The following is a 19,351-nucleotide window of genomic DNA, read 5'->3' on the forward strand; positions in this document are numbered from 1 at the left end:
AGCAAAACTAATCCTTTTGGCTGTGCTAGTAGCAAAGTCACATCAAGTTTTTGAAAATGGGCATTGTCTGGTCATTTTGCATTCGGTGATATATTGTCTGCCAGACAAAACCATTCCAACAAACTCAAACTCTCTGTTAAATTTTGTTCAAGCATGTCCGCAGGTCTTCCTATTCAAACCGAAGGTCAAGTTTTTCCTGAAAGTACAGCCATGTGTTCAATGGGTACCCAAACGGAGGATATGCTTTGTACAGATGAAACTTCACCAATAATTCCTCCATTGCTAAGGTCTAATAGGATTTTTTATAATCACTAATGCACATGCTGGAGAGTGTTTCACTGATTTCAGAGTGTGACAACATAGCACTGCTGCTCTTGTATAACCCATCACCTGCGAGTATAGCTTCTTTCTCATATTTTCTATAGGAGACTAACTGACTTATATCGGCTAGAATGTTTCTTTGCACGTAATTTCAAAACAAATGAATGTTCATTTCAAATATGTTCTTCAATAGCATACTTAAATGGTGTACCTTTCCTCCATTGCTACTAGCTTAGTGATTTTTATATATATATATATATATATATATATATATATATATATATATATATATATATATATATATATATATATATATATATATATATATATATATATATATACACACATATATACACACACTTTTTCCAAAGAACGATTATGGTGTGGTCCTCCTTCTATGGGGGATTCTATCCTATATGTTGCAGGAAGCAAACCTAAATATGGATACTTCCAGGTACTGTAGACCATGTGACACTGTTGGTGCCTGTAGAAAAAAAAAAAAGCTGCTCAGACATAAAGGTGGGGAGAGAGCCTTCAGCCCAGGGTAAGCTCTAACTGTGATTGTGTTGGTGCTTTTAAATTGTGTTTTTTCTTTTCGCTCTCTGTTGGAGTGAAGGGAAGATAAGCAGAAGATACTGTTGGCTTTAAAATCCATCACCAAGTACCATCCTTTCCATACACTTGAGGCTGAACTTTGTGAATTGCAAAAATGGCTGAGACACAACAGGAACTGGTTTTTGTTTTGTTATACCAGCTTTGTTGCTGTTGGAGCTTTCCTAGAAGTAGGTTAGTAACTATAATCCACGGAAGGTAAAAGAAGCAAATTTAGTTCAATCTTATTTTTCTTTGTGTTTTCTGAACTCTATAAAATACAAAGGAAAAAAACGTCACAATGTGTGGAAAGAAATAAAACCACCACATATTAAAGACTTAGTCAAATAAGTACATCACTTAGGAATAAGCCCTAAACGCCTTACAAGACAAAGGGGTTGATTTACTAAAGGCAAATCCACTTTGCAATACAAGTGCACTTGGAAGTGCTGTCGCTGTAAATCTGAGGGGAAGATCTGAAATAAGCTCTGCTGATTTTATCATCCAGTCATGTACAAGCAAAGATGCTGTTTTATTTTATTTATTTATTTTCCATGTATGCCCCCTCAGATCTACAGTGACTGCACTTCCAAGTGCACTTTCAGTGCACTTGTAGTACAAAGTGGATTTGACTTTAGTAAATAAACCCCATAGTCAGAATAATGAACATCACCATTGGATGAATACTATAAACAAAAGAATACCCAAGGTCTTGTATATCATATGAAAGGGGGGACAGTATGGAATCCTAAAGTGGGGTGAAAAAAAAGGCGCAAATTTAAAGCGAAACTATATTCGCCTTGAATCCAGCTATGCACTTTTCTAGAGCTCCCCATTGGCTGGTGACCTCTTCGGGCAGCAGGCTTTTGGGTCCTGATCGACAACCGCTGTAAGTGGCTGGGCTGACATGACGTTACTGTAACCCATGCACGAGAGTTCCATCAGCTTTGGCATTGTCAAATTTGCGCAGTGAGCTGCAAGTGCCCTTGACACAATAAAATTTATAAATGTACAATAAAAGGTGCACATGCACCTTTTAAATGCTAAACTTGTACAAATAAATCTCTAAATACAGATATACTTGTGCAGTATAAACAAGAATCAATACTCGTATATCTAATATACTTCTACAATATGAGCATAAGATCAATATTCATGCTGCATAGACATTTAATTGAAACCATAAATTCAATATATATAATCCAGACTCCACTTAATCTCCGGGTGCCTTTAAAGTGCTTGTGCTGAATAAACATTTAAAGTGCTCCAATGTACTAAAGTGTTTCCCCATATCCAACCATCTTACCAGATGTATGTGATCTCACAATAAGGGATGAAGCAGGCTTTTTCAATCCACAGAAACTGATGTTTCCACTGTTTTGACCTCAGGTGGGTCTGTGACTGGGTCATTGTATTGCAGCAAAGGTTTCCCCACACAGGAATCGCTTCAGCAGCCCTCAAACTCCACCACACAGTTCAGACCAAGGAATATTTAAAACCAGAAGGAAAAGCTTCTTGCAGTGTATGAGAAATATCAAGCAGTGTACAGTGAAGCTGCACAACTCTGGCCAAAATGAGAATCAGTTTTTTGGCATAGAATAAAGATCACGATTCTCGCAGCGTAACATCTTTCACATCATAAAAAAAATGGGCTAACTTTACTGTTTAGTTATTTTTATGAATTCATTAAAGTGTGTTTTTTCCAAAATAAAAATTTGAAAGACGGTTGTGCAAATACAGTGTGACATAAAATATTGAAACCACTGCCATTTTATTCTCTAGGGTCTCTGCTTAAAAAAAAATATATATAATGTTTGGGGGTTCTAAGTAATTTTCTAGCAAAAATGGTTTAGTCTTTAAGTGGTTAAACTTCCCTTATTTACAGGCCATAGTTCATTCCTTTGATCTAAAAGAACGAAGTGTTACAATGTTTCTCCTTATCTCTGTCTAAGCAATGTTGTCATAAACTTGGCAGGCTTTTTTATTTGGAAAGCTGTGAGTAGAGAACTCTGCATAGAATTGGGGAAAAATGCTTTAAGATTGCAAGGGGGAAGATTTGATTCTTTAACGATTACTCATGCAGCTCTAGTGTACAGATTCACAAAGCATGGGCGCAGGACATTCTTGCGCACCAGAACAAATGGATGTCACCAATCCAGCTCCACCCGCTTTATAATTTATACAAATAAGTACTACACTTACATCTGTCTGTGCTTACGAGGGTGCAAGGGATTCAAAATAAACTCCAGGTGACCCACCATACACCTTTTTAAATGCTGTATAAACATGTAGACAAGGAACATGCTCTAGTTGCCAATCCTACCCTCTGTATGAACCTCAAAAGTACTGCTACTATAGTACTACAGCTAGACCCAGTTTGCATTTTAGCAGTAAGGGCTGAATTGGTTTTGGGCTCCTTGGGGACTTATACAGGAGTATTAGATGAATTGCTGGCCATATGAGAATTATATTGGATCCTATGCTCCTTTAAAAGTGCAATCAGTGCTTTTTATTTGTGTTACAGGCTCTATTTGGTGCAATGTATATATTATTTTGTTTTCAGTTTCATATTGATTCCAAGTGATAGACACTGGTATTTAATGATAATTTCATTGGTCCATTTAAACTGTGGGGACAGGGAAGTGTGAGTGCATTAATTTCTGTTGTAGAAAGTAATGCCAGCTAAAAAACACTTCTCTGTCAGGAATTCCACATTCACTACATCTTTTCTCTAATAGAGCTAATATAGTGTAAGGCCAGGTTCACACTAGTACTACAAACGCTCCGACATTGGTAGCTCATGACGTGTGAAAATCAATGTTTCCCTATGAGAGCCGTCTTAACTGGTCCGACACAAGTCGGTCCGACTTTGAAAATGCTCCCTGCACCACTTTGGTCTGACTTTGGTCCAACTTCAGTGATATTCAATGGGCTGAAGTAGGATCAAAGTCGGATTACTGTCTTAACTGATCTGACTTTTGCATGCGACTTGTGCTCAAATTTTGAAGGGGAACTCCACGTCAAATTAAAAAAAGGCATGGGTTCCCCCTCCAAGAGAATACCAGGCCCTTTGGTCTGGCATGGATTTTAAGGGGAACCCCTCCAGCCAGAATAAGTGTGGGGTTCCCTCAAAATCCATATCATACCCTTATCCGAGCACACAGCCTGGCTGGTCAGGAAAGGGGGTGGGGACGAACGAGTGCCCCCCCTCACACTCCTGAACTGTACCAGTCGGTATGCCCTCAACAAGGGGGGGGGTGTGGGTTCTTTGAGTAGGGTTGCCTTGTGCCCCCACCCCAAAGCACCTTTATACCCATGTTGATGAGGACAAGGGCCTCTTCCCGACAACCCTGGCCGTTTGGTTGTTGGGGTGACTTATTGGAATCTGGAAGCCCCCTTTAACAAGGGGGCCCCCAGATTCCAGCCCCACACCCTATGTGAATGGGTAGGGATACATTGTGAATAAAATGACTGAAATTAATAGTGTGTGTGTGTGTATGTATATATATGTGTGTGTGTGTGTATATATATATATATATATATATATATATATATATATATTCGATTCATAAAAGTTTAAAGTTCATAGGTGAAGTTCATAAATGGTTAAAATTCAAAGTGTTGATAAACAGTCTTCCAATAATGTAGTCTCTCTGGACTCTCACCTTCTTGCTCTGTATTATATGCGTATAGTCATCTATTAGGTGGACACTTCTTTATACTGCTGCATAGTGGCTCTGGGGTGGAATCAATTCCTGAGTAACACTCCTCTCTCTGTTCCTCCACACAAATGATCTCAGTCACTCCGCAATGTGTCAGGGAAGGAAAAGAGAAAGAGAGCCTCCACTAGTGCAGCATGTTTAAGCCAACTGGATAAATGTATTAAATGGCTATGGGTGGTCTCTTACAATGTAACAAATTGAAAACAGCAGAGTAAAAAATAACCGGTCGGTGTCAAAGCCTTCTCACATGCCCTGTGACAAACGTCCGTCTCAGCCAATCCCTGCACGAAATCTTACACATCCTTTTTTCTTTTGGTGTTATTGTGAACACTTTATTTTGCAGCACTTGTGAATACACCCACACCTTTATACATGTATATAGTTCTTTTTATTCACTCTTAGTAGCATGAAGGCCTTTATCACAATCCCTGAAACCTGACTGAAACCTTCAATAACTTGTTGTTGAGGAGTTTAAAAAAAAATTTAGCCACTATTGAGCCAACATAACTTTAAACAAATCCACCATCTACCTTTTTGTGTGTGTGTTTGTTTTTTTTTTGTTTTTGTTTTTTTGTTATCTAAACATACTGTGATCTGTATATAAGAATATGAAACAAACTGGCATGCATAAATGGTCATACTGCAGGTCAGATGCAGAACCCACAGAATGTGCTGGGCCTCCAAAAACCTCTCCTGAGTTTGCTCAAACAAATGTACCTGATAGACCAACCATAGAGCCACGTTCTTCAAATAATCCACATGACAGGTAAATGATTTTTTTGTGGTCAGTCTGTGAGATATGAATTGTTCACCCATGTTCTAAAGAAAAATACAAACGCATGCCACAAAAGGTAACATCTGCTGCATAGTGTGTTTCAAAATAACCACTGATCTTGTTGTTTTGTATTAACTGTATAAAATGTATGCTAGAGCTTAACCACTTCAACCCCGAAATATTTGACATCTTTTTCCCCCCCACAAATAGAGGTTTCTTTTGATGGTATTTGATCATCTGCGACTTTTTTTTTCGTGTGTTTTTTTTTTTTTGCGTTTTTATAAACAAGAAAAGAGCATCAATTTTGAAAAAAACACAATACTTTGGGGGTATTTATTATAGCAAATATTACAATTTTAAAAATTCTTTCCTCAGTTTAGGCCGATATGTATTCTTCTACATATTTTTGGTAATAAAAATCACAATAAGCGTATATTTGTTTTCACAAATGTTATAGCGTCTATAAAATAGGGGATAGATTTATGGAATTTTTTATTATAATTTTTTTTTTTTTTGTAATATTGATGATCTGCCACTTTTTATTTTTTATCGGGACTGCGACATTATGGCTGACAGATTGGACACTTTTGACACATTTTTAGGAACATTGACAATTTATACAGTGATCAGTGCTAGAAAAATGCACTGATTACTGTATATATGTCACTGGCAGGAAAGGGGTTAACAATAGGGGGCAATCAAGGGGTTAGCTTTGTTCCCTAGTGTGTTCTAACTGTAGGGGGATGGGACTGACTAGAGGAGATGGCAGATCGCTGTTCCTAGCTAGTAGGAACTCGCAATCTGCCTTTCCTCACAGAACAGGTATGTGTGCATTTACACACACACACACGTCCCTGTTCTGGCTCTTGTGCCTGCGATCACACATGGCCGGTGGTCATCGCGACTGCCGGCCATGTGCATCGGCACCCCCGCAGTGCAGCGCGCGAGTGCCTGTTATCCCATTTAAAGGAGCCGATGTACAACTTAGATGGCTCATATGATGACACGGCTGGTCGACAAGCCATTAATAACCTTCATGCTAAATAAAGGTAAAATAAATTCCTAAATAAATGGCTTTCATTCGTGACAGCTTGCTTACTATTGTGATGTGTGATTGGCTACAGGTAATCACATGGTACAGGGTGCTGTTATTTGCCCAGGTACTATGTAATAGCTGGTAGCCAATCACGGCATCACAATAGTAAGCAAAACTGTCCTGAATAGAAGCTATTCATGACTGTTTGCCTACATGGTAATCCATGTGATTGCTATTTTTACTGACAGAATACTGACTGGAATGGTGCCAGCTGATTTGAGAAAAGCCAATGTAGCACCAATATTTAAAAAAGGCCCAAAATACATCCCTGGGAATTAGACCAGTTAGCCTAACCTCAATAGTATGCAAGCTCTTGGTGGGGATAATAAGGGACTATATACAAGATTTTAGTAATGAGAACGGTATCATTAGCAGTAATTCATTCATGAAGAATCGTTCTTGCCAAACCAATCTATTAACCTTTTATGAGGAGGTGAGTTGCCATCTAGAGAAAGGAAGGCCCGTAGACGTGGCGGATTTTGTAAAAGCATTTGGCATAGTTCCCCATAAATGTTTATGGTCAAAAATAAAGTCCATTGGCATGGACCATAGGGTGAGTACATGGATTGAATACTGGTTACAAATGCAAGATCAGAGGGTGGTGATAAACGGGGAGTACTCGGAATGGTCACATGTGGGTAGTGGGGTCTGTTAGGTTGCTCGTCTTCTGTAAGTAACCCCTGGTAGCCTAGGCTAGGATTGAAGAGCGGAGGTCCCTTTCACCGGTGGACAAAACATTACACATACACGCTATTGTACGTGAATAATGAATGTGCCTATTGAAGCACACACAACAATTTTATTTAGTTTGAACAGAAGGACAGCCCTGTGGTTTAACCAATCAGGTAATTCATACATACATCGACATTTTTCTTAAACTCATGACATTATCTAAGTCAAAGGTGAAATACAGTCTTCTGATAGTTATTTCGTCATTTCAACATCTGCTGACTGACCATATTCTTGCGTAACCAGTCCTATCTTAGCTTTGTACCTCTTACCGCAGACAGATGCATCCTAATATGTCAACATCTTGCACCTTAATTCTGAACTTAGTGAAATGCACGCCTAAGCATATTATCTTAGACCTTTAACCTAGTACCGTATACAGTGGTGTGAAAAAGTGTTTGCCCCCTTCCTCATTTCCTGTTCCTTTGCATGTTTGTCACACTTAAGTGTTTCGGAACATCAAACCAATTTAAACAATAGTCAAGGACAACACAAGTAAACACAAAATGCAATTTGTAAATGAAGGTGTTTATTATTAAAGGTGAAAAAAAATCCAAACCATCATGGCCCTGTGTGAAAAAGTGATTGCCCCCTAAACCTAATAACTGGTTGGGCCACCCTTAGCAGCAACAACTGCAACCAAGCGTTTGCGATAACGTGCAATGAGGCTTTTACAGCGTCCTGGAGGAATTTTTGCCCACTCATCTTTGCAGAATTGTCCTAATTCAGTTACATTAGAGGGTTTTCGAGCATGAACGGCCTTTTTAAGGTCATACCACAACATCTCAATAGGATTCAGGTCAGGACTTTGGCTAGGCCACTCCAAAGTCTTCATTTTGTTTTTCTTCAGCCATTCGGTGGTGGACTTGCTGGTGTGTTTAGGATCATTGTCCTGCTGCAGAACCCAAGTTCGTTTCAGCTTGAGTACACGAACAGATGGTCGGACATTCTCCTTCAGGATCTCTTGGTAGACAGCAGAATTCATAGTTCCTTTTATCACGGCAAGTCTTCCAGGTCCTGAAGCAGCAAAACAGCCCCAGACCATCACACTACCACCACCATATTTTACTGTTGGTATAATGTTCTTTTTATGAAATGCAGTGTTCCTTCTACGCCAGATATACTTGGACACACACCTTCCAAAGAGTTCCACTTTTGTCTCATCGGTCCACAGAATGTTGTCCCAAAAGTCTTGGGGATCATCAAGATGTGTTGTGGAGAAATTGAGACGAGCTTTGATGTTCTTTTTGCTCAGCAGTGGTTTTCTCCTTGGAACTCTGCCATGCAGGCCATTTTTGCCCAGTCTTTTCCTGATGGTGGAGGCATGAACGCTGACCTTAACTGAGGCAAGTGAGGCCTGCAGTTCCTTGGACGTTGTTGTGGGGTCTTTTGTGACCTCTTGGATGAGTCGTCGCTGCGGTCTTGGGGTAATTTTGGGCAGCCGGCCACTCCTGGGAAGGTTCACCACTGTTCCATGTCTTTGCCATTTGTGGATAATGGCTCTCATTGTGGTTCGCTGGATTCCCAAAGCTTTGGAAATGGCTTTATAACCCTTTCCAGACTGATAGATCTCAATTACTTTCTTTCTCAATTGTTCCTGAATTTCTTTGGGTCTCGGCATGATGTGTAGCTTTTAAGGATCTTCTGGTGGACCTTACTGTGTCAAGCAGCTCCTATTTAAGTGATGCCTTGATTGTGAACAGGTGTGGCAATAATCAGGCCTGGGTGTGGCTAGAGAAATTGAACTCAGGTGTGGACAACCACAGTTATAGTATGTTTTAACAAGGGGGGCAATCACTTTTTCACACAGGGCCATGATGGTTTGGATTTTTTTTCACCTTTAATAATAAACACCTTCATTTACAAATTGCATTTTGTGTTTACTTGTGTTGTCCTTGACTATTGTTTAAATTGGTTTAATGTTCCGAAACACTTAAGTGTGACAAACATGCAAAGGAACAGGAAATGAGGAAGGGGGCAAACACTTTTTCACACCACTGTATCTTTTGGCAACCTTAATAAGTATTCCCTTATAATCCTTCCTTTGATCATTCTGTGATTTACATAATGATCATTCCTTTTCTAATTTAATAGCACAGGCTTCATACTCCGAACCCTTGTGCTCTTGGTTTCTATACCATACCGTTGGATCCTTAACAATGGAAGTGAGTTTCAGATCCTTCGGAGCGACCGTGTTTCCCTTTTTACATAAACATTTGATTATCTTATAACAGGCATATAAAAATAGAATGAAGAGAATCACAGTGACAATTGTCATGGCAGCATTTCGGAGCCAAGATATTAATCCCCCAAAACTAAAACTGCTCGAGAAGGGATCCCAGTTTTTTCCTATGTTCCTTGCCTCTTTCTGTAGTTTATTTACCTCTTCCCTGTGTTGGGCAATAACGTCATAGTAGTCTGGGACTTCGATGCTGGTATTATGAATCCAGGTACAGCACTCATAATCCTCAGTAGTCTCACAGAGGCCAGTAAGGGCTGCACTCATACTTTCTATAGCCAACTCATGTAGTTCTAGTTGCTTCCTAATTGCCCTAGTTTCTAGATTTAGTTTGGTTATGTCATCAGAATTTTCCTCCAGAATCTCATCAATTATGCCAGTGTAATTATTTAATCTTTTCATTAGGTCAATTCCCCACCCTGTCCAGGAAGGGAACCATGCCCAGGCCATATCTTTTCCTAAAAACAATTCTCGTTTATTACGGTGTCTAAGGGGATATCTAGGATGCATGCTGGCTTCAAGGAGGTGACTTCCCTTGTTATCCCCTAATACCCCCATAATAGGAACCAGGGCTGCAAGGTAACACCACCCCTGGGGTTTGGTTGGGATCCAGGGGTGACAGAGTTTGCCGCAGCATATATATATGGTATTTCCTAGAGCTAGGGGTCGTTTATGGAACACGTTCCTAAGAGTATCAGAAAGGCCAGAGAGCACCAGTATTGACATTAATTGGTGTATTGTAGTCTTGGTACTGGAGCTAAGAAAGTCTAAAAAGGTGGCATTTAGGGTGGGATCTGAAGTATGGAAGAAAGAAGGACTGTTAAATGATGTCATTGAAATGTTAAGTTTTGCTTGTTTGCAAACCTCGGCTCCATCTGTGGTGTTTCCCAGTCAGAAACACCAGTCTGGGAAGTGGCTTCTACCTATAATTTGGAAAGTGAGGGTTTTATTTGGACGGGTCCTAGTAACATTCGTTAGGACGATAGGGGGTGTTCCATTAAGGAGGGGGGTAAAATTCAAGGGGACTGCCATGAGAGGGATTCTAGCTGTACTGGGATGTAGCTTGCTGCAAATCCAGCATTTCTCAAAACCAGATTTTTGAGCATAGCTATATTTGAATTTTAGTAGTAACATCTTGTTAGTCAGTCCCTTAGGTGACTCATTAACGGGTACAATACTTCTACTATGTCTTTGGCCGGGGGTATTATTCATCTTAGGTGGTCCACATATCCCTTTTAATAAACCTAAATCTTCTGGATGATATATACAGTTGGCTATAAACCATGTGGGCAGGAATACAAATAGTACCAGACTACCCCAAAGGCATACAGCCTTCCCTGACACTGAAGGTAAAAACATTTCTACAAGTTCTTATGCTTGTCCTTCTTCTTCGCTATCATGTAGGGTTTCAAGGGTTAATTGTCCAATGCCTTCCTGAATCTCTTGCAGTTCCGGTCGCTGTTCGGGTGGGTCGGGTTCTCCTTCAATAGGTGGGGGGTCGGGGGTTGTGGGAAGCAGTGGGCACTTTTTCAGCCTGCTGGCGTGGATCCAGGTGTTTCCTTGGTCAGTCAGGACCGCAGTTCTGGACACCTTTTCAACCTTCCAAGGTCCAGAGTAGATTGGTCCGATCCTCTTTTTGTGGGCCAGTTGCTTGACTAGCACTTGATCTCCTGGGATGAAGGGGTGTGTTGGCTCTGTGGAAAGAGGAGAAAAGGTGACAGAAACGTGTTCGTTCATTTCATGAAGCATACTTACCAGGTTTTTCACGTACATTTCCTGTTGGGAATAAATGTCAATATCAGTGTCTTGGTCTAATGGGGGTAATTCTATGTTTGCGGGGACTCCCATCAAAATTTCAAAAGGTGAAAGTTTCGTTCTGGCATGGGGTGCCGTTCTAATCTGGAATAGCACAGAAGGGAGGTGATCAAGCCATCCCTTCATTGTGCCCCCTGTGGCCTTTTTCAATTTATCCTTTATATTTCTATTCATTCTTTCCACTACCCCTGCGCTTTGAGGGTGATAGGGGATGTGTAGTTTCCATTGCAGCCCTAACAATTTAGCCACAGCCTGGGTAACGGAGGAGCTGAATGCAGGTCCCCTATCTGACCAAATAGATGTTGGTATGCCAAACCTACAAATCCAGTTATTCAGCAAGCATTTTGCTGCTATATTGGCTGTCTCACCTGCACAGGGAGTGGCTTCAACCCAGCCTGAAAATTTATCTATGACAACGCACAGGTATCTTAAGTTCCCCTTTTGTTTTGGCATGTGTGTGAAGTCTACTTGTAAATCTGTAAGGGGACCCATTGGTGGGGGTAGATGACCATGTAGGCCATGCCGTTTGCCCTGCACATTGTTTTGAGCACAGGTAAGGCAACTTGTGGTCAGGAGTTTGACTTGTTTGTTCAAGGCGTTTGTGCAGAAAGATTTGGTGTACATAGTGGCTAAAGGGACGGCACCTATGTGTCCTGGACCATGAAGGTAGGAGAGAATTAGAATACTGCTTGCCTCAGGTATTCCCAATATCTTCCCCTCTTTTGACCACAGACCCTCTGGGTCTTTGGTCAAGCCAGCCTTCACCCAATACAAGACATCTTCCTCAGTGGCTAATGATTGCATTTGTGCCACTACAGATTTAAAGTTAGGACAGGTGAAATGATCCTTAAAGTACATGGACGTGGGGGTGGGCTCCTGGGTGGAGGACTGGGCTGCCTTTTTCGCTTCTCGGTCAGCTAAAGCATTTCCCTTGGAAAGTTTGCTATTATCTGAAGAATGTGCTTTTACTTTAATTATTGCCACCTCTTTTGGGAGCAAAATAGCCCGAAGAAGTGCCTCAATCTGGGTAGCATTGGAAATAGGTTTATTATCCGCTGTTTTAAAACCTCTTTTAGCCCATATTACTCCGAAGTCATGCACCACCCCAAATGCATATCTACTGTCAGTGTAAATGTTCACCTTCTTATCTGTAAATAAAATGCAGGCCCTGGTGAGGGCTTCCAGTTCAGCCACCTGAGCCGAAGAGGGGGGCAGTGGTTTGGCTTCTAATACCTTGTTTGGCAACTGGACTATTGCATATCCTGTTTGGAAGGTGGAATCAGAGGGACGGGAGCAACTACCGTCCACAAAAACATCGTCTGCATTGGTAATCGGTACGTCGGTGAGGTCTGGTCTTGGTGATGTGATAGACTCCACTCGTGTTATACAGTCATGAAACTGGTCTGGGTCTTGTGGTAGGCGTAACATGGAGTGCAAGAGATGGACGGCAGGGTTGTTGGCGGGAACATATTTGAGAGACAGATTGTCTGTGTTCATGAGGGAAATCTCATATCCGCTGAGTCTTTGTGAGGTCATGTGTTGGGTGTTCATGTTCTGTATGAGGTGGGTGACAGAATGTGTGGTGTAAAGTGTCATCGGGTGTCCCAAGACCATCTTGTTGGCATCTTGTACGGCCATAGCACAGGCGGCTAAATTCTGAAGGCATGATGGCATGCCTTGAACCTGAAGGGGGAGTTTTTTAGATAGGTAGGAGACAGGGCGGTAGCCTGTTCCATGCTGTTGTGTTAGCACGGCGGCAAAAGAGCTTCCTGAAACTACACAGTACAGCTGAAAAGCTTTACCATAGTCTACCAATCCCAGGGCGGGAGCATTTGACAGACTGTTTAATAGAGCTTGAAAAGCTTGTAGTCTGTCTTCAGTCCAATCTATTAATTTAGGGGCTGTCGAGCCAGTAGCCTCTCTTAGGATACTATCATAATGAGAACAGTCAGGGATCCATTGGCGGCAATATACAATTGCACCCAAAAATGAGAGTAGGGCGGCCTTGTCTTTTGGCGGACTGAGAGCTTGTAGGGCTGCGGCACGTTTAGGTGACACCAGCCTTGTTCCTTCTCTAAGGATACAACCTAAGTATTCAACCTGGGACTGGCACCATTGCACCTTCTTCCTGGAGGCGAGGTGTCCAGCTCGGGCTAAGTGTCCCAACAGTGATGTTGAATCGACCGCACAGTCTTCAGCAGTTCGACTGCACAGGAGCAAGTCGTCCACATACTGTATCAGTACCGACCCTCGCTCAGATGTCCAAGACTTGACAGTCTCGTTGAGTACCATAGAGAAGGCGGCTGGACTGTCTACATACCCTTGCACTAAACGCGTCCAGGTTAACTGGCCCCCGGCCCAGGAGAAAGCAAACATAGGTTGGGCTTCCTCCGCAATGGGAATGCTAAAGAAAGCATTCGCTAAATCAATTACTGTGTAGCATAGAGAGTCTGCCGGTATGCATGAGAAAATAAAAGTGATGTCTGAGACTAGGGGTGGGAGGGGAATCACTTGTTTGTTTACTGCTCTGAGGTCTTGTACAAGTCTCCACTCCCCACTGGCCTTTTTTACGGGGTAAATGGGCGTGTTCCAGGGACTGATGATCGGTCTCAGGATACCTTTTGATATGTAATCATTAATTTGAGGGGAGATGCCTTGGACTTTCTCTGGGGGTAGGGGATACTGTTTTTGATATTGTATCCCTGCATCTGATCGCATTTGGGGTGCATATGGTGTGCAATTAATAAAGCCCACACTACCTTTGTTTTCTGCCCAAATCGTGTGATGGTCAAGGGAGGAAGGTATCATCAGAAAGAAACTCCTGTGTGCATGTCTTTTTGGGCTGTGTAAGTCACAAAGAGGGGAACTTGCAGTGAGGGAGCCGTCTTTGTCAAACTTAATGGTAATGTTCAACTGGGATAGTAAATCTCTGCCCATGAGGGACACTGGACAGGAAGTCAGGACAGCGAAACTCTGCATACATAGCTCTAGTCCATCCGGGGTAGAGACTGGTAAAGGCGGGGTGACGGAATGAGTGACCGATGTCCCATTTATTCCAATAGAGTGTCCCTCAGTACACAGTGGTGTGTCATACCTCTCATCATTTAATGAGCTAAAAGTGGCACCTGAATCAAGCAGGAAACACACTATGTGGTTGTCTACGCGTAATATAACTTGTGGTAGACTCTTCCATGATAGGTTGTGGCACACCAGACTGAGGGAAGGAACATACTCTAGGCATCTTTATTGGGGGTGTGTTTGTCGGGTAGACGGCCACTGCATAGGGATTCGAGGGGGAGGTCTGTTAGAGGTTGGGGTGTAGGGTGGCTGTGCAAGCCCATGGTTTTGAGATGGTGTTTGGGGAGGTGGCGGATATTGGGGGTACCTTGTAGTGTGAGGGGGGGGGCGATTAGTAGCATTGTACCCCCTTCCTCTGCCCCTTGGATAGCTCGCCCTCTGTCTATATGGGCACTGTGATTTCCAATGTCCCTGTTCCCCACAATTAAAACATCCTTGGTCAGGTGGGTAGGGCTGCATGGTCATGAGGTGCGGTGGTGAGGATGAGGTTTCAGGTGTGACTAGGGTTTGTGTTTGTGTCAAGGAGGGGAAAATTCCCCCTTTTTGTTCAAAGACTCCTGAAGTCTCTCTGGACCTAGCGTCCTTCATGAATTCATCTGGTGCTTGCTCTGCCCATTTGGGGTTTGTGAATTTGAGCAAGTGCGTCACTTTGGGATCGCCTCCCGACATGATGGTAGTAGTAAATAATTGTGGTGTGACCCCATCTACAGCTTTCCATAGGGAGTATACTCTGGTACAGTAATCATAGAATTTCTCTTTAGGTCCCTGCTTGGCTAGGATCAGTTCTTGGAGTGCAGATGATCCTTTGTATAATTTGGACCAATGACCTCCCATGCCTTTCCAAAAGGATATCCAATCCTTATTGGTCTGAATATGGGTTGTCCATAGGTTGTCTACAGGGGCTACTTCTGGGCTGTCTGGGTCTACAATGCTAAGAATACTTTTTATGTCATCTTTGTCAAGCCCTGTGCCTGCACTATATTTTGCCAGAAAGGTACCTGCATCTCGTGGATACTTCTTGGGATTGGGACATAGTTCTTTTATTTTGGAGAGTGTACCCAAAGGTAATGGTATATGCACCTCGGTGTTCCCCATAGTCATCAAAGGTGCTTTGAGTGAAGCCCCTACTGCTTCTCTCTCAGTTTCCTCTTCTATGGATAATGTCCCTGTTTTACTAATTGGACCTGACTCCTCAGTTTTGGGAATAGGTGTCTCTTTTGTATGGCTTCTTGTAGTGGTGGGGGGCAGCGCTATAATCCTATCCTGCGCTTCTTTCAACATTTCCTCCTTCTTCCCTAATTGCTTTCTTAACTTTTCTAGTTCCTTTTGTAAGTCCTCCATCCTATGTACCTCTCTCTCTCTTCCCTCCTGAAATTCCTTCTCCCTTACTTCCAAGTTTTTCTGATACATTTCTAACTCTATTTTCCTATCCACTTGTACCTTTTCTGCCTCATTGAGGACTATTTCTTTTTGTTGTAGGCCTTCCATAAGTGTTTCTAACTCAGTTCTCCTTTTTCCTATTCTCTCTTCTTCCTCCTTTTTCTTCTCTTCAAACTCTTTTATTTTTGCCTCTAATTCCTGCATTTCGGGACTACCCACTTCTTCTTGTCCTGTAACTTCTTCCTGTCTCCCCTCTTCCTCTCTGCCCCTACTTATTTGTTCCCATTGGGCCACTTGTTCTGGTGTTGCTGTGGCGTGTGCTATGGCGGCTAGGACTACAGGATCCAGTGAAGGATATAATTGAAGGTATGGACCTGGCGTCCCATCTTCGTTTTTTACCATAACATAAGGTGGGGGTGGACATTGAGGCGGGGGAGGGGGAGGTGAGGGGGGTGCAGGGGCTTCAGCCATAGCACTGGGTCCTATATTTGGAGTAAGCTTTGTAGTTTTATTAATATGCTTCTTTTTATATTTGTGTAGACATTTATCCCATGCATGGTAACAATCTTTTATATATTGAATATTTTCCCACTTCCCTGGAGGGTACGAATTTTTGTGGATTTGGCATATTTTACTTACTTCCTGCCAGTCTTCCTCAGTACAAGGACCATATGGCCCTGGGTCATGTATCCCCAATTGCTGACACCTTTCTCGGACTTGTGTCCAAAATGGTTCTACCTGGGGGCCAGGGATCATATTACTGACAAATTCATAGGGTGATGGGGTGGCCATAGCTTGGGTTGCTGCAGTATTCCCCATCTAGTAGTCTGGGCAGTGTGTGTCTAGTGGCAGGACACAGGTGATAACACCCGGTTTGTCCAACAATCCGGTCTCTGGTCTGGGAGTAGGATCCCTGATCTTTTTTGGGGCAGATGGACTTATATAAAAACTATGAAGATTCACCCTTAATATACGATAAAGGGTAAATTTTTCCTGGTGGCGGGATATACCCCTCTTACACCAAGTCTGCAAGAGAACCCCCCTGGTCTGGTGGTCAGTAAAATCCACTTGTCATCTATTCTTAGGAAGAGTAGACCTAACGTGCAATGGGGGCAGGCGGATGCTATGTCACTACAAGAGGGCTCCTCATATTCTGCACTCATTTAAACAACAACAATTATTTTCCTTATACTCTATATTAAAACTTATACTCTATATACTTACACGTGTACCTAGAGAGAAACAGACATATTCTTAATATACTTTAAGACATGAAATAACCGTATTGCAATACATTTATCAATTTATAGTGCACTTTTTTTTTTAAAAAAAATTTTTTTCAAATGGGCGTCCACTCCACCAATCCCTTTGTCACGGGCGTAATCTACTACTTCCCGTGTTAAAAATACTATCACCAATAGTTTTAAGTCAGACCAACCTAGTCGGACTCCCCTAAACCTATAAATTCCTTGCGAGCCCTTTTCACCTCCCGAGTGACCAGCCTAGTCCATCGCGAAGGCACAGTTACTTCTTTTAATTTTAAACTAAGTTCGTAGCGGCCGCCCGGACAGAGTAAGTGTTTACACCATTCACCAATCAGGTAAAAAAGAGTAAAGTGACTTACCTGTCGCAAGACGAGACGAACCCCACTTTGCTGGTACCAAAACTGTTAGGTTGCTCGTCTTCTGTAAGTAACCCCTGGTAGCCTAGGCTAGGATTGAAGAGCGGAGGTCCCTTTCACCGGTGGACAAAACATTACACATACACGCTATTGTACGTGAATAATGAATGTGCCTATTGAAGCACACACAACAATTTTATTTAGTTTGAACAGAAGGACAGCCCTGTGGTTTAACCAATCAGGTAATTCATACATACATCGACATTTTTCTTAAACTCATGACATTATCTAAGTCAAAGGTGAAATACAGTCTTCTGATAGTTATTTCGTCATTTCAACATCTGCTGACTGACCATATTCTTGCGTAACCAGTCCTATCTTAGCTTTGTACCTCTTACCGCAGACAGATGCATCCTAATATGTCAACATCTTGCACCTTAATTCTGAACTTAGTGAAATGCACGCCTAAGCATATTATCTTAGACCTTTAACCTAGTACCGTATATCTTTTGGCAACCTTAATAAGTATTCCCTTATAGGGTCCACCAGGGTTCTGTGCCTGGACCAATCCTATTTATTTTGACCTGAAGGATGGGATAAACGGTTCAATCTCTATATTTGCGGACAATGCTAAGAAGGGCAATAACTTCTCTGCAGGATGTGGAAACCGTGCAAAAAGATCTGAACAAATGAATGGAGTGGGTAACTACTTGGCAAATGAGGTTTAATGTAGAAAAATGTCAAATACATTTGGATGGCAAAAATATGAATGCAATTTATATACTGGGGGGGAGAACCGCTGGGGGAGTCTAGGTTGGAAAAGGACCTGGGGGTCCTAGTAGATGATAGGCTCAGCAATGGCATGCAATGCCAAGCTGCTGCTAACAAAGCAAACAGAAAATTGGCATGCATTAAAAAGGGGATCAGCTCCAGAGATAAAACAATAATTCTTCAGTTCTAAAAGACTCCAGTCTGGCTGCACCTAGAGTATGCTGTCCAGTTCTGGGCACCAGTCCTCAGGAAAGATATACTGGAAATGGAGCGAGTACAAAGAAGGGCAACAAAGCTAAAAAAGGGTCTGGAGGATATTAGTTATGAAGAAAGGTTGCGAGCACTGAACTTAATCTCTCTGGAGAAGAGATGCTTGAGAGGGGATATGATTTCAAATTATAAATACCATACTGGTGACCCCACAATAGGGATAAAACTTTTTTTGTGAAAGGGAGTTTAACAAGACCCGTGGCCACTCATTAAAATTAGATTAAAAGAGGTTTAACCTTTAAACTATGTAAAGGGTTCTTTACTGTAAGGCTGGATTCACACCTATGCATTTTTTTGTGCTTTTTGCATTTTGCAGATTTGCACTACAGTCTATTTACCATGGTTTCCTATGGAACATGCTCTGTAGGGAAAATCTGCAAAAATGCAAAAAGCACTAAAAATGCATAGGTATGAATCCAGCCTTAGAGCGGCAAGAATGTGCAATTCCCTTCCACAGGGGGTGGGTCTCAGCGGGGAACATTGATAGCTTAAAAAACTATTGGATAAGCACCTAAACAACTGCAACACGCAGGGATATACAATGTAATACTGACATATAATCATACACATAGGATGGACTTTCTTTTTTCAACCTCGTCTACTATGTAACTATGCTTGGTCATAGTGATTACATGGTACCCTGGCCCCTCACAGCACCATGATCTGCTATGTCCACTGGACACAGCAGTCATGGGATCGTACCACTGTGTGCATCATGTGCACCAAGCTGGCCCAAACCAATTTAATTCCATTACAGAACAATGTGGCTGATGTGTGTGCTGTAATATACTGTAGTAGCATTGGCTACATACAGTAGGGATACTTTTTCCCAACAGCAGTACAGTCAATTCCTATCTGCTGCTGGAATTAAACCAAGTCGGGCTGGGTGCTTCTTTGTCAATCGAAGCCCTGTATTTGTATCAGTGAATGAAACCTGAAATTT

The 19,351-nt window shown here is 42.0% G+C and overlaps 1 protein-coding gene across 6 annotated transcripts in view; it reads left to right on the top strand.

Moving 5' to 3' along the window:
• The window catches only part of PDLIM5 (PDZ and LIM domain 5), a 266,096-nt gene that overhangs the window by 161,374 nt on the left and 85,371 nt on the right, over nucleotides 1-19,351 (top strand). For 4 of the 6 annotated variants that reach the window (XM_077476564.1, XM_077476566.1, XM_077476569.1 and 1 more), the window contains 2 exons: nucleotides 153-287; nucleotides 5,281-5,400. The exons of 1 other annotated variant lie outside the window; for it this stretch is intronic. In XM_077476564.1, coding sequence (XP_077332690.1) covers nucleotides 153-287; nucleotides 5,281-5,400 — 255 coding nt within the window. The remainder of the gene's footprint in view (nucleotides 1-152; nucleotides 288-5,280; nucleotides 5,401-19,351) is intronic. One more of the 6 variants, XM_077476565.1, reaches the window with a different exon arrangement.

This window comes from Lithobates pipiens, unplaced genomic scaffold (assembly GCF_037356315.1).
Source record: "Lithobates pipiens isolate NorthernLeopardFrog02 unplaced genomic scaffold, aLitPip1_a1.2 Scaffold_13, whole genome shotgun sequence".
NCBI lineage: Eukaryota > Metazoa > Chordata > Amphibia > Anura > Ranidae > Lithobates > Lithobates pipiens.